The sequence below is a fragment of the Xenopus tropicalis genome, chromosome 9 (genome assembly GCF_000004195.4).
Source record: "Xenopus tropicalis strain Nigerian chromosome 9, UCB_Xtro_10.0, whole genome shotgun sequence".
NCBI lineage: Eukaryota > Metazoa > Chordata > Amphibia > Anura > Pipidae > Xenopus > Xenopus tropicalis.
Genome location: NC_030685.2, coordinates 33,874,881 through 33,891,559, shown reverse-complemented (window position 1 = coordinate 33,891,559; position 16,679 = coordinate 33,874,881). Strand labels below are relative to the sequence as shown.

The 16,679-nt window shown below is 39.2% G+C and overlaps 1 protein-coding gene across 3 annotated transcripts in view; it reads left to right on the top strand.

Annotated features, from left to right (window-relative positions):
* abcc1 (ATP binding cassette subfamily C member 1) overlaps positions 1 to 16,679 on the top strand; it is a 65,673-nt gene that overhangs the window by 30,760 nt on the left and 18,234 nt on the right. For all 3 annotated transcript variants that reach the window (XM_031892518.1, XM_031892517.1, NM_001127001.2), the window contains 11 exon segments: positions 1,079 to 1,256; positions 2,611 to 2,772; positions 3,037 to 3,129; positions 4,044 to 4,247; positions 7,389 to 7,535; positions 7,632 to 7,719; positions 8,571 to 8,640; positions 9,705 to 9,831; positions 10,173 to 10,349; positions 10,512 to 10,679; positions 15,520 to 15,697. In XM_031892518.1, the coding sequence (XP_031748378.1) occupies positions 1,079 to 1,256; positions 2,611 to 2,772; positions 3,037 to 3,129; positions 4,044 to 4,247; positions 7,389 to 7,535; positions 7,632 to 7,719; positions 8,571 to 8,640; positions 9,705 to 9,831; positions 10,173 to 10,349; positions 10,512 to 10,679; positions 15,520 to 15,697 (1,592 nt within the window).

The window sequence follows — 16,679 nt, the reverse complement described above, 5'->3', positions numbered from 1 at the left end:
TCTGTGTCAGCTGATCAGGCCTGGACTGGCAATCTGTGGATTCTGGCAAATGCCAGAGAGGCTGCTGTAAGATGCCACAGACCAGTGCTGTCCAACTGGTGGCCCGAGGTTTCCCCCTATGTGGGCCCCCCCCCCCCCCACCTGCCTGGCTTCTGTGACTGCTTACCTTAGTGCAAGCTTTAAATGGTATTCATACTGAGATTAACTGGCCCGTGCATAGTTCACACCTCAAATTCAGGCTGTAAACCCCCTGTATGATTCACACCTTTTAGTCCCTGCATTGTTCACAACTCAGGCCAAACTGTTAACCTGAGTTCGCCTGTTCACAAATCAGATAGACTGTAGGAACAGTGCCAGCATTGTGTCATTATATGTACTGTTCTGTATGCCTGTTCTATGCTGCCAGGGGAGGAGGAGGCGGCATATAGATTTAAGGGTATGGCATAATATGACATAATAAATTGAATGATATCCCTACAGTGAGCACCAACCATTTGGGGTTTTGCTGCGCTACCACCATAAATGTGGGCTGTAGAACTTGATCCCTGTGGGCTGTACAGGGGCTGTAGAACTTGATCCCTGAATAATTATAAATGGACACATGGGCACTGAGTACACTTGCCATTAGCATTTTATTCCCTTCCATGAAGCATATACTACTTATACAGTGTAATATAAGAGACAGCCTGCAGCAGAAAAGAAAGGGGAAAACTAGTTTCAGTCACTGTTTTACTCATTGTCCCGTGCTTTTTAGTCACAGTTTCACTTATATTTCCCAATCTTCCCCAGTTAATATACATAACAGAAGTTATAGAGTACTAGTATCTGAACCTCTCAACACAAAAGGCATGATGGTGCGTTTAGCTGAAAACCAGGTCTTTCAGTGACTGATATTTAAGCCTCTCTTTTGCAGTTGTCAGTAAGGGTAAATGACCCATTTATTTTTTTATAGACATCAAAAATGTCATAGACGTGTGTAATCTCTTTTTATTTAAAAAATAAAGTGGAGGCAAAATATATTATAACTGTTATTAGGGCATTAATAATAAGACACCTGTCCTTGTTTTGGCTTTCTCAGGCTGCTCATAAAGTTTGTTGGTGATAAGGATGCCCCCGATTGGCATGGGTACCTATACACATTTCTGTTGTTCTTCTGCGCCTGTCTTCAGACCCTCATCCTTCACAAATACTTTCATATCTGCTTTGTCACTGGCATGAGGCTGAAAACTGCTGTTGTCGGACTTGTCTACCGCAAGGTACAAATTAGCATCACAGACAAGATTTTCTGTGTATTATAACATTGAAATTGTTGGATCTTAGCTGGCATGGAATAATTCTGCTTTTACGTTCCTAGCATTAGAGGTAGAAATGTGCAAAATATTTTTAATAGTAGATATGTCTGTTACAGAAATGCCAGACTTAAGGGGGGGAGCAGTTTAAGCAGAAGATGGCCATACAATGGCTAATTCTCTACAGTATTTGATAGGATTGCAGTAATATCTATAATAATGGCCCTCTGAATTGGCACACGTGTCAATATCTTCAGCCAAACTGCTTAGCTAAATCTGGCCATGCTTTTCTTTTATAATATGTTTAATAATAAATGCAGGTTGCTGGGCTACACAGATTGCAGACTGTAACAGTGCAGCCCTTTTTTTTTTTTTTAAAAAAGTTATATTTTTTTTATTAATTTTACAACATCATGAAACAATAAAATACAAAACAGTGTTTGATATACTGACATTGGAATGGTGTCAAGTCGAGTTTAGGTCAATACAAGCAAGGATACTATTGGTAGGCATTGCAGTTGTCACTATATAGGTGACTATGTTTAGTTGTCAGGTCGGTCACACTCAATATAAGGGGGTGAGCTATGTGTCCAAGTTATCTTAGTTGCACCAGTTTCCCCAGATCTTATCAAACTTATCATATGCACCCCTTGTTTCATAAGTTAATTTAATGAGGAGAAGAGCTCCATTCATCAGCCATCTCCAGAATGTTAGGGAGGGAAGGGTATCTCCCATCCAGTGCATAATTACTGTTTTTTTGGCATAGAACAGGGATCCCCAACCTTTTATACCCGTGAGCCACATTTAAATGGAAAAAGTGTTTGGGAGCAACACAAGCATGAAAAAGATTTCTGGGAGTGCCAATAATAGCTATTATTGGCTATTTAATAGCCCCTATGTGGACTGGCAACCAACAGAAGGCTGTGTTTGGCATTATACATGGTTTTTATGCAGCCAAAACTTGCTTCCTTAGCAGAAACTCAACAATAAGCACCTGCGTTGAGGCCACTGAGAGCAACATACAAGGAGTTGGGGAGCAACATGTTACTCACGAGCCGCTGGTTGGGGATCACTGGCATAGAACATGATATTGGGTCCACTATCTGTGGTGTACTCAGTTCGCTTACCAGTGTTTCCATTATAAGTGCAGCCCTTTTAGTTGTATTTTCTAAAACTGTCCCCTGTTTTGCACCTGATTAGATAAAGCTTGACACTCTCCTAACATGCCAGTTTGGTTCTGCAACCCACTCTTTTTACCCATCTGTTAATGGACCCCTTCAGTCTTCTTCATAGCTGTTACTTGCATCTGCTTATTTCTCAGGCTCTGGTCATCAACAACTCTGCCCGTCGCACTTCCACCATTGGAGAGATTGTTAATCTAATGTCTGTGGACGCACAGAGGTTTATGGATTTGGCCACTTACATAAACATGATATGGTCTGCTCCACTTCAGGTTATATTGGCATTTTACTTGTTGTGGCAGGTGAGTCCACACCTTTTTACTCTTTTATTTTAATGTGTGATAATCAGTATTTGCTTAAATAGATGTATTACTGTGGCCCTTCCATTGTACATCAAAATCAATAATATGTAATTGGTCAGCTTTGTTTTAAAGTAATGATGTTAAAGATATAGATGAGTCAGTGCTAAAAAGAACCTAGAGGCTCAAGCTTTAATAAATTAGCTCCTTAGTTTATTATTCTTATTCTTATTATTATAATAATAACATTGATTTTTCTCATTTTAGAACCTGGGTCCATCTGTGCTAGCAGGTATAGCTGTCATGGTCCTGTTGGTTCCTGTAAATGCAGTGATTGCAATGAAGACTAAAAAGTATCAGGTAATGGGCCAACTGCTTATGGCAGCTTAGAATGTAGGGGTCAGGCTTTGGTGGGTAAATCTTTTTTTTCTTTTTCTTATGCATATTCACCTTCATACTTGTATATGACTTCCAGTGTGCACTACATTTATATCACATAAGAAAAAACGAATGAGTTACCTTAGCATTGTCATTGTTTGTTAGAATTGTCACTCCGTTGGGCTCGTTCACACTATAAAAATAAATACATATGAAGAGGCGTGTACAGGGTGGGCCATTTATATGGATACACCTTAACATAATGGGAATGGATTCCCATTATATTAAGGTGTATCCAAATAAATGGCCCACCCTGTATAATAAAATGTATGCTTATGTTGGTGGCACCATGCATTTTCTCCGCTGCTGTGACTAGTGTGTGTACTTGTGTCAATGATTGTCACACAATAGTTGCCTAGAAATGTCAACTAATGGCGACACAGGTGCTTCCAGGCAATTTTGTTGTTTGGTTGGGTACCAGTCAGTGGAAGACTCATCCCATCTTCTAACCCACTGTAATAGCTGAGCCCATAGTCCAGTTGTGGGACAAAACTTAGGGGCACATTCATGAAAAAACAAGTTTGAATCCCGAATGGTAAAAATTCGCATTGGATATGAAAAATTCTGAAGATCGCAAATATCACAAAAATGCTTACGAAAAAATCGCATTAGTCACAATAATATCGTATTGGCGATGCGAAAGTCACGAAATTTTCATACCGAACGATTTTAAACAGAGGCAGAACCTTTTCTGAATGTTTTGCGCAAGCGTACGAAAAAGTTGCGCAATCGCGAAAAAAACAACAATCTAAACTTGCTCTAAGATTGGTGGTTCGTTAAGAAAGAATGAAGGACTTCAATGATAAATTAATTTCATTTTTTAATACTCTTTTTAGGTGGTCCAGATGAAGTGCAAAGACAACAGAATCAAGCTAATGAATGAAATTCTAAATGGTATCAAAGTGCTTAAGCTCTATGCCTGGGAATTAGCCTTTAAGGAAAAAGTCCTTGGAATCAGAAAGGATGAGTTGAAAGTCCTAAAGAAATCTGCATACCTGGCTGCCGTCGGAACCTTCACCTGGGTCTGTGCACCTTTCCTGGTAAGACCCATTTGATGAAATACATAAACCCAGATTACGGTACATATAACTCTGCATTAGATCCAGAAGTGCACAGATTTGTTTTGAATGTAGACAAAGGAAGCTGCCATACTCACAACTGTAGAACATTTAGAATACTGCCTGTACGTTTATTGCTATTCTCGTCAAGGCTGGGAATTACAAAGACACTAATTACTAAACTACATGTCACTGATAGGACTGTATTGAGCACCCACCAAATAAACTGTGTTTGTGCAATAATTTCCATCCAAATTGTGCTCATTTGGTTAATTTCAAACAAAAAATGGAAGCAATTGTGGCCATCCAGCGTTTGTAAAAAATATTATAAACAAAGCATGCAGTGATGCAAGATCTGTAGTGCATTGATCATACCACTCCGGCTGCTAAGAAACTGCTGATAAGGATTGTGTAATGTTAGCAATGTAGGGATTATGGCAGTATTTGCATTTGTACAGGAGGGAATTGGGGCTGTAGATGCCGATACTGTAGTGAAATGTAACAAAGGTTTGGTCTTCGCATTGTAACACTGATAAAAGGACTTGTCTGTGTTTCCTTTACATGGAAAACATGAGATGTCTGGATAGTGTGGCAGAAAGAGTGTTAAGTTGGGCAGAAGAATGTCTATGCTGTGTAATAGTGGGTTGTTTGGTGTGTACTATTGTACTTCAAACAATGGGGCTATGAAGTGTAATGTAGTTGTACTGGGGCCGGTGAGTGGCTGTGCAGTGTGCGTCAAGTCCTTTGGGAGAGAGCCTGGGGCTTTAGTGTCCATTGTATATTTACAGGTGTGACTTGAAGTTGCCTATTAATATGAAGGTAGTCCAGCTTCTAGACCCAACATGCATTTGACACCTCTTGACCTTGTTCTTCCTAGCATCTAGCATAGTCAAGTTATATTCCAGTTTCTTTTTCCCTATTCAAGATTCTGACGAACTGAAATTGGCCAGTATGCATACTGTGGTTGTATTTCTTGTGGTTATTCAGCAGAACTTGTTTCCTGGACTAAGAACACGTGGTGTGATGCTGGAAAGTATCACAAATACATTATTGTGGTATGGGTGCGGGGGGCTCATGGTAGAACAACATTTTTGTTGGGCCCAAGGTTTACTATTTTCTTCTGGCCATACCATTGTCCAGAAGTTTTGGAGTTTTCATAGGATTGCTAAGAGTGCAGCCGGTGGATTTTCACTTCGCTAAGCTACTTCTGTTACCTTGTCTGTGTTTTGTGTAATTTCAGCATTTTACTCTTCACTTCTTGGTTGCAAGTTCTTTTTTTTCTGTTCCCTTCTGTGCCAAGTTCTAAAAGAAGTCTAGGATCAAAATAAAGACTCTCTCTGTGAGAACTGAAACATTGACTCTAGCTGTGTATGTATTCCAATATAGCACTGGATTCTATCTCTTCCTTTTTGAATCATGATGTGCCAGGGAAAATATATTACGCCCATGTTAAGATAAACTATGTATTGTTCCACTCATAGGTGTTTACAAGGAGAATACTGTAAATGGAAAATACTCTTTGCCTGGGTTCTTGTTTACTTTATTATGAGGATGAGAGAAGACAGACAAGATAAAGTAAAGTAAAACATAATGCTCTGGGCCACATGCACCTGAATGGTGTAGGGGAGGCTGCTTGCATGTTTTCTTTTTTTCTTTTTTTTGGAAGTGTAAACTTAGTCTCTGTAGAAATGCCTAAAGGAATAGTAGAATTCTTAATGGATCAGGTGAAAGTGAGTGTAACGCCAGCTAGACCAGGGGTCGGTGGCCTATGGATAAGTGCCAGCAACAGCAGAAAATGCCCTTAACAATATGGTAGCACCCAACTTTAACTCTAGGGGCAATGTGCTGTTGTAAGTGTGAAGCATGTGGCTTAATGAAGGAAGTCATAAAACATCACAAACGGTGAAGGTTTATGATTGTCGATATCACATTACATGCGAAACTAAGGGAGTTGCATATTTGGCCAACTGTAAATGTGGCTTCCAGTGTGTTGGAAAAGCCAATTTTTCTTTAAGTACAGCATATTAGAATATATCAATCGCTTTTTTTAAATAGTTCCAAGATAATGGAATGTAAGAAAAATACATTTACTAGAACACTTTCTGTGAAATAATTCAAGTAATCCAGATAATTTATCTTTTTCGTGGTATTGAGGAGTTGGTATGTTTAACAAAATGGGGATAATCATATTTTAAAACTCAAATGAGAACAGTTCCTGGCTAAATGGTTTTTAATGAATGTTTTATTATCATAAAATGTAAATTGTATGTGTGTAAGGGCTAAAGGGAGCAGGCTTTGGCTTGTGTGCTTTGTGGATTATAAAAAAGACCCAAATTATAATAGCTCTCCTCTCCCCAAGGTTAACTATCTCCCTTGATAGTACGAAACATGTGAGACCGATTAAAAATTGTGTATGTATAACATTTTTTGTTGCACTTGGAGTACTCTCTTTTTATTTTTATAAAATGCCTAATGGCGAGTTTAGGCTGATATTTTTCCAAAACATACTTTTGTTGGGTGTGGAGTGATACCTTGGAGTGCCTGTCGTCATTTTTAAATAAGGAAGACCATTTGCCATGTCATTTTCTCTGAAAATGCTTATGTACTTGTATGGGAATTTGGAATATATTCTCAGACACATGCCTTGTCATTCTTTAATTAGTATTCCCCAAGGTGTTTAGCTTGTTGTTGTCGTCCAATCAGGGAACCCTACAGCAGTGTGTTCCTTCCAGTTCTGTTAAAACAGCGGTTCTCAACCTGTGGGTCGGGACCCCTTTGGGGGTCGAACAACCCTTTCACAGGGGTCGCCGAAGACCATCGGAAAACACATATTTCCAACGGTCTTAGGAATAATTTTATGGTTGGGGGTCACCACAACATGAGGAACCGTATTAAAGGGTCGCGGCATTAGGAAGGTTGAGAACCACTGTGTTAAAAGGAGGATTACTGCGGCTCACTGTAATATGTAGTGCTGGAGAATATGATAGTTTGTGTTCTAGTGCTTTCTAGGAAGTGGTTACCAGTGCATGTTGTGTGCTTTTGGCCTACATCCAATTACTGCTGTCTGTCTGGGTCTCTCCCAATCCTGGTGCTATGTTAAAACTTTGTTACCTCTCTTTTCAGGTTGCTTTATCTACATTTGCAGTTTATGTTCTGATTGATAAACAAAATGTCCTGGATGCCGAAAAGGCCTTCGTTTCTTTGGCCTTATTTAATATTCTCAGGTTCCCGCTGAACATGTTGCCTATGGTTATCAGTAGCATGGTGCAGGTAAGGTTCCTGAACAGTTAGTGTTTGGAGTTTTCTTTTGACTCTTCTGACATATACACTAAACCAGCCTAAAAACCTTAATGTATTTTAATCTAGGCGAGTGTGTCCCTGAAGCGCCTAAGAGTGTTCCTGTCACACGAAGAACTGGAACCAGAGAGCATCATCAGAGAACCACAAAAGAGCTGTAAATTCCATTTTTTTCTGTTTTGCAGACTGTGTTGCCATGTGTTGTTCTTATGGAAATATTTATGATTTGAAAGTATTTCATTATTTTTATTTGTTTCATTTCCCTTTTTAAAGGCGTTACTGTATCAGATTGCAGATTTGGCCTTGGCTAGCAGCCACTGTCTGACTGGCAGGTTGACTACAACCTCATTATTACCACCCATAAGACTACAAGATTAGATAACAGGGCTAAAACATGATTGAATTCTTTTCTGGGCAGCTGAAACAATCGTCAGACCACATTTTTAAAGTAAACAGTCATGGGAAAACATGCTTTTTTTTTTCAAAACACATCAGTTAATAGAGCTTCTCCAGCAGAATCCTGCAATGAAATTTGTTTTTCAAAAACACAAACAGATTTTTTTGTATTTAATTTTTACATTTCACATGGGGCTAGCCATATTCTTCATTTCCCAGGGTGCCACAGCTATGTGACCTGTGCTCTCATAAACTTCAGTCACACTTTACTGCTGCTTTGCAAGTTGGAGTGATATCACCCCCCCCCCTCCCAGCAGCCAATCAGCAGAACAATGGGAAGGGAGGAAGATAGCAGCTCCCAGTAGATAGCAGAATAGCACTCAATAGTAACAAATCCAAGTCCAGCTTGGGACTCCTCCAGTTACATGGGAGTAGGAGAAACAATAGGTCATCTGAAAGCAGTTCTAATGTGTAGTGCTGGGTCCTTCTGAAAGGTCAAATATATTTATATATATATATATATATATATATATATAATATATAATATATACACATTAATAAAGGCAATATAAGTATAGCCTTTACATCTTTTTTTTTTTTTTCCCCCCTTAGCTGAAGGCAGTATTAACATGAAGGATGCTACGTTTTCCTGGTCTAGAAATGATCTTCCCTCACTGAAAGAGTAAGAATTTTCATTGTCTGTTTATTCATCTGCATATCTCTCATTTAAAAGAGTGACATACATATATGCATAGGGATTTGCATTCACTGTTTGAACTTAGCAATACGTTAGATTATATTACACAAACGGTTTCAATCATGGTACTTGGAACTATTCATTCTGCTTGTATTTATAGTCAAGCATGACAAGGATTCTGACAAAACAAAATGTGGAGAATTGCAAGCAGGCAGAACATTATCCAGGGGCTTCTCTGCCTGTTTAAATATTAACTAACAAATATACTGAAGAACAAGAATGACTTAAAAATATAGATTAAAAGCTAAGGATTGTTAAACCTAAGGCAAGGGCAGTTGCAGGTGGGTGCTAGAGCTCCATCAGCCAGAGGATTTAATATCAGGGATGCATAATGGAGATTCCATCAAAGTTATGTTTAGTAATTCTAAGTTCATTATTCTGGCCTTTCTGCAATAAGATATTATAAAATATTATGCCCAAATACGTGCAGATATTAACTGCCATTCTTACACTGACTTGGCAGCAGATCATTTTGAGACCAGAACTATTGCTTTTTGATCAGGGTTCCTTCACATAACCGTCTGGACAGGCAGAAAATGAATTGCCCTAGGACTGCATGTGACCGTAGATGTGTTTCAAAGTGTTAACCTAAAATAGTTACTTTTCAGGCAACAATATATTGAAATAAAATTTCATTGTAGTGAATGGTGGTAAATTTGCTTAACAAATGGTCTGTATTATTTTTTTGTTGATGTTTTTTTGAGGGCCTCAACTTATCAATTGTAAGCTTCAAACAATACAAATACTGCAACTTGCTGACAGGTTTCCCCTGGCTGATTCCAGCTTGGCTCATTACTTACTCTTTACAGTAGGAAAAAAATGTTAGATTGAGGAAACACTAAACCATTAATCTACCCAGAAAGAAGGGTTTTAAGAAGAAGACCGGATGTCGTTACACAGCCCCAGAGTTCTGCCATTGTTTCTACTTTTCTTTTTTTTTATGTTTTGCTCAGTTCTAGTATTTTGCAATATATTCATTTATTTTTCAGCATTAACATTTCTATACCGGAGGGGTCCTTGGTTGCTGTTGTTGGCCAAGTGGGGTGTGGGAAATCTTCCTTGCTGTCAGCACTGTTGGGGGAGATGGAAAAACAAGATGGATATGTGGCTATGAAGGTAGGTCAGGCAGCTTTCTATTTTAATTTTAAAAAAACTTTCATCTGATCAAATCAGAAGAGCATTGTGTAAGCACAGGGTACACTCCTAAATATACACAAATATTATGATAAATAAAATTCTGTGTGCAGAATAATATTATATATATTATATATATTATACTTAAAACATGAAAAGAAAAGGAAAATAAATCCCGCTCATATATAATATATATCATATATTATGTATATGTTTTCTTTAAAAATAATTGGGGTCCTGGGTATAAATATGTTGTGATAGGCTGATATGAGAGGCAAAATCATTCATTCTGCCGCTGTCAATAATTTTCCCTCGTTCTTCAGGGGTCAGTGGGTTATGTTTCTCAACAAGCCTGGATACAGAATGCATCTCTCAAAGACAATGTCCTGTTTGGGAGAGAAAGCAATGAATCTATGTACAAAAAAGTGATAGAAGCTTGTGCCCTGCTACCTGACTTGGAGATCCTACCTACTGGGGACCGAACCGAGATTGGAGAAAAGGTTAGACTTTCTCTGTGGTTAACCTCTGGTTTGCCTTAATTGCCATTTGGCTATAATCACGGATCCTTGGACATCTCCCATGAGCCTTTATGCAGGTGCAAGTTCCCAAGGATGAATACTGATATCAACTCTTTTTTTTCCATTAATTTGTTTTATGTCAAGGGGGTGAATTTATCTGGAGGGCAGAAGCAGAGAGTGAGCCTTGCCCGTGCAGTTTATTGTAACACGGATATCTATTTACTTGATGACCCTTTATCTGCAGTGGATGCCCATGTGGGGAAGCACATATTTGACAAAGTAATTGGGCCTAAAGGAATGCTTAAAAATAAAGTGAGTATGTTGTTATTTGTTGCCTGGTATTTACCATGGTAAATTCCTCTTTTGTTATGTGGGTCTTTCTTCTAATGTTATTTCCTTCTCCCCATCCTTTACATCTCATTACTAAAAAAAATAGCAGAAGCACCAAAAATTAAAGGGATTATGTGTATTTAAATATAACACCGTTCTGGTAAAATAGCGTGTTTACTTTAGGAACACTACTGCAATTTATAGAAATAAATCTGCTGTGTAACCATGGGTGGAGGGGGAGGGAATAAAACCTACTGTATGTAGGATATAGGCAAATGCACATCAGATGTTCTGCCCACTTTGGCCACCCACATGCTGTGCCAAATCAGGCTAATCCAATTGTTGGCCTATTGATTCAGTCCTCACCCGATGGGATTTTCATGTCTGCCCAATTGATATCCAGCCAGATGCCAAATAGGACAACTGTTGGGAGGCTCTTTTACATGGACCAGTAAATCTTATAAAAGCCCATGTACGGCATCTTTAGTTTGTAGTGTTAAACCATATCATTACATGGTTTGAATCATTGGTGTTATGGTGATATTGTTTGCTAATTAAATCATTGCCACTTCAAGAACACAAGAGTACATCTGATTGCTAATAATCATTACATGGGATCATAGACTGCACCTTTAAGGTATAAACCAATAAAAAGATTGCACCACTGGAATTGTTAGGGAATAGGTCGCAGCTCAGAATAGCATAAACCAAACGCAATGCATGTTATAACTGCAATTCCAGTAAATGTATAAACTCAGCCAGCTTCTATAGCGAGATTACCCAGCGGCCTGCCTTATATCCTGAACTCTGCCTCCACAAAAGAGCAGAAAGCAACTCCTAACCATTATTTACAATTGTGGCAATAACCCCTGACACTGTGCCTGTCACACTTCCATTCCTTTGTGAGCTTTGGTACATTTCCAAATAATGAAGTCTGCTTAGCGTAGCCGCACCCATACGAGGACAATGTAGTTTGTAAGCAGCTGGGAATAAGCCAATGAATTGACACATGCCCTCAGGACTTGGAAGAACCGAAATTTAGTGAGGTAGATACCATCCCCGTGTACAAAAAATGGCCCATTAACTGTTGGAGCAAAACGCAGTGTAAAAACAAAAGGCCCTTATACGCCATATCCTGGTGAAACTGCTGCTGAATAGCCATATGATTGTACCCTACCCATCTTGGAATTTAAAAAGCAAACATTTGGTAATACTGAAACTGATATACTTAATAGTAATGTAGGTGTGAGTTCCTAGTTCTTGAAGATTTTCTAACCCTTCCTCTACCTTTAACAATCCATTTAACTTAAAAACTTTTTGTAATGTCTTCTTGGCTTAATAACTTTCTGCAGAACAAAATCCCAGCCAGCTTCTTTTTTATCGCTGCATCTGAGTACTGGGCTTGATCCTGCTCCAGTACAAACAGAACAATGCCTTTCCTGCCAGTAATATTTTTTTCTTGTTAGTTAACTTCTCTGAAGGCCAGCCACCCCCTTCATCTACTCCCATACATCTGCCAAGTTTTGTCTGCCACATGTATTATGGGCAACCCACTTCCTCTTAAAGGAAAACTATACCCCCAGAATAAATACTTAACCAACAGATAGTTTATATTATGTTATGTGACCTATTAAATAATCTAGCCAAACTGGAATATATATATCATAAATATTGTCCTTTTGCATCCTTTCCCTTGATCCACCATTTAGTGATGGGCGGTGTGCTCCCTCAGAGATCATATGACCAGAAATAATGCAGCTCTAACAGGAATTAGTGTGGAAGCAAAAGGCAGAACTTTGTCCACTAATTGGCTGTTGCGGCCTAGCATGTATGTGTGCCTTGGCTTGTTTGTGTGCACTGTAAACCCTAGGACCCCAGGAGGCGGTCCTTAATTCTTAAAATGGCAATTTTCTATTTAGGAGTACCCAATAGCATCTCAGAAATCATGCTGCCAATAGGATCGATTGTTAAACTCTCACAAAAAGTGAACCCAGACTTTTAGAACATCCTTAACCTCACCTGGCACTCTGATGTGACAACTGGAGTTAGTAACCAATCTCCTACATCCTACCAATTTAAAATAACACATATCATTAATTTCAAGGGGCAGATATATCAAAGCACGAATTTCGGATTGTTAAAAGTGGAATGACCACGATAATTTCTGATGTGTGAAAAGTGCGTGAAAATTCTTTTCTTGGTCGTACGGAAATTTTGTGGTTGCAATCTGAAAGTTACGAAATTTTCGTATCCGAATGATTATAAACAGCGCAAAACCTTTCTGGCTTTGAAACTTTATTGCATGATTTTGGAAGCCTTCCATAGGACTCAATGGCACTCTGCAGCTCCAACCTGGCCCAAGGAAAGTCTCCCATAGGACTCAATGGCACTCTGCAGCTCCAACCTGGCCCAAGGAAAGTCTCCCATAGGACTCAATGGCACTCTGCAGCTCCAACCTGGCCCAAGGAAAGTCTCCCATAGGGCTCAATGGCACTCTGCAGCTCCAACCCGGCCCAAGGAAAGTCTCCCATAGGGCTCAATGGCACTCTGCAGCTCCAACCCGGCCCAAGGAAAGTCTCCCATAGGGCTCAATGGCACTCTGCAGCTCCAACCTGGCCCAAGGAAAGTCTCCTATAGGGCTCAATGGCACTCTGCAGCTGCAACCTGGCCCAAGGAAAGTCACAATACCAAAGCTTGAATGAATAAAGAAATGTTCAAAAACGACTTTGACGCAAAAATTGACGCAAAGCATGAAAAAGTTGCGAAAATTAACCAAAACATTGTGGAAATAACGCACAGTTATAAAAATTAGAAAATATACAAAATTTTCTCATTCGTACTTTAATGAATGGGCCCCCAAGGGTCCTCTAAGAGACTGAAAGTGCTTCAACTTCATTTTCCTGGTGCCTTAACCTTTCATCTTACAAACTCCTACAAAGCTTCGGCCACTTTGATATCCAAGAACTGTATGAGCCTATTCTGTGGTACAGTTTTGCTAGCTGAAAGCATAATACCAAATGTATTCAGTAAAATTTGAAATATCTTTTTTTTTTCTGAAAAAAATATCATTTAAATATGGTACAAGTTAAGAACAGTGTCACTCTACCTCCCATTGTAGAAATCGAGTGAACACCTCAAAACAGAATCAACCATAAAAGTGACAGCCAAATAATTTCTAGCATGCAAGAGAGAGTGATCAATGCACATTCCCTGTTTCACTAGTAATGTAGCGGCTATGCTAGTGCATATTCTTTAAAAACAAGGGTTTTTAGTTTCAATTTTATTATCATTAAATTGGAAATCCACCATATCACGTCTAGGTGAACCCCATATGGTGGTACTAACTATTTACCAGTTGTTTTTTCATAGGCTGGAATTTCCCTGAATGGTTGCATTTCTTGGGGGAAGTGTCTCCTGACCACAGCATTGGTTTCATAGGCTTAATCCTCCCCCATTTGCATTTTAGGGTGTATGGGCAATAGTAATTCAGTGTCACTCTTGACATAAAAGCCTCTTAAAATGGGGGCTTAACTTCTCTACCTATCTTTTCTGCCACCATCTGGCACTAAACAAAGAAAGTCTACTAAGGAGATCCAGAAGCCTACTTTAAAAAATTTCTCTAGCAGCAACACCATTTGAACGCATTTTGCCCAACTCATTGGCATTGTCACTCTGGCTACAAGGGTCTTTTGGTGCTGGCATTAATGATGTGAAAACAAACCTCTTTGATGCAGCAAAAGACAGAATGACTACCACCGCAATACGCGCAATCATGCCTAAACTTGCAGATGGTCTGCCACCTGCACGATGAGTAATTAAATGGCCAGCATGTATTATAATTAGCAATTGGTTTCCCACCAGGGGTAGTTGACTGAATTTGCTTTGAAATCTGAGCTTCAGAAAGGAGAGTGCCAGGCAGTGCAGGTTGGATACTAGAAGCTACCCTAAAATTGCCACCAGTGCTGGCTTAGGGAAGAGGGGAAGTGTTACAGCTTGGGTACATGAGACACCATGCCATTACTTGAAATGACTGCGGATGGCATCCCAAGTACAGGTCGGGACATGGATACCATAGCCAATGCAGAGAATCCTTTCACCAGACCACTTTCCTGGGCGCTGTGTTTCTGCTGATCACCACTCATCTCTGTAGGGTTGGATGCTCCTCTACTTTCACAGCTGCAGTCCTTTGATGACTCGGAAGTAACCAACTCCCAGGGTCCATTGTTCTGTGATGCTGGAGCTCCTTATGGCTGCCCCTCTGGGTGACTGGGGCTATGTATTGTTTGGGTTACACTCTGTGCACTCCATGTACAGTGGATATAAAAAGTCTACACACCCCTGGTAAAATATCAGGTTCCTGTGCTGTACAAAAATGAGACAAAGATAAATCATTTTAGAACTTTTTCCACCTTTAATGTGACCTATAAACTGTACCACTCAATTGAAAAACAAACTGAAATCTTTTAGGTCGAGGGACGAAAACCAAAAAAACTAAAACAATGTGGTTGCATAAGTGTGCACACCCTTAAACTAATACACAGGAAGATGGCTTTCAGATGCACCATGGCTGTAGACAGATCCTTATAGAGAGTATAAAACAGGACTTATTTTGCTAAGAAATAAATGATTTAAGGGTGCTGGAAGAACAGATATAAATGTTACATAAAAAAATGGACACCTTTTGAGGATATTGGTCCTTTCCAAATCTACATATCAGTAACCACTGTAAATTGTCATTATCTTAAACACTTGTCTGTAACTGCTGTTAATTCTAGCTTCATCATTTTAAATTCTGCCATTTTCTATCCCCTGTGTGTAATAGACTCGTATTCTTGTTACCCATGGTGTAAGTTACCTGCCTCAAATGGACTCCATCATAGTAATGGTTGATGGGAAAATCACAGAAGTCGGATCATACCAGGACCTCTTAATGCAAGATGGAGCATTTGCTGAATTTCTTCGTACCTACGCCAATGCTGAACAAAATAAGGATCAAGAAGGTAAGCCAAGTAACCAAGAAGAGAGCAGATTATATCTGAATGCTCTGTATTTGCTGTGTGTCACTGTATATTATGTTTATTTCCCTCAAGCTTACAACACTGGGCCAAGGTAAAAAGCCTAGGGGTACGTACAAATAACATTCAGTGGGCCAGTGAATAACAGTGCAAAGGGCTGCTGGAGCTTCCAGAATCAAATATGCAATACACAGGGATAATGTGTTTAAGGTCACTAATGGTTTATTAACTTGATTGCAAATTGAAATGTCAATATCACCTTATAATAATTATGATTTACACTTTAAATGTAAAATACAGAAGTACAGTACACCTTATCAGTTTTCTCTATACCACATTTAGCAAAATAGCAACTGGGTCTAACAGTTTGGCCAATTCCATCCATATTTGATGGTTATCAATCCATATGTGGGGCCCCCAAGAAATTTGGACAGTTTTTAATACATATGCCCCAGTATATTGTATTGGAATATAGCATGTAGGATTTGCAACAGAGTCTTTTTTTTATTTTTGTTAAACCCATCTGACCCAAATGTCTCCTTTCTAATGACCTGAGACACACACTTGTGCTTGTTTACCATACCCAAGGACTGTTCCACTTAATTGATGGACAGCACTCTGCCATAAATTGCTGTGTATTGTTACCATAGCTTTACCCTGGCAAATGGTTGTGTCCTTAAGGAACAGTTAGGCTATTCACTAGTGTTATGTTTTGGTTGGTAGATTGCAGGGTCAGAGGTTTTTTTTTGGGGGGGGGGGGGGTTGCACTTTATAGGTAAATTCATTTGAGTTGACAAATAGTTTTGCCCTGTCCTAAAGCCTAACACAAAATTAGACACATTTGTCCATCCTCTTAATACTCCTCAATTGCTAGGCCACATTTAATAGCATACTGTAATTAACCATGACTGGTGACCCAAACAAAGATCAATACATAGCTGTAGCTGCAATATAATTCACAAACACT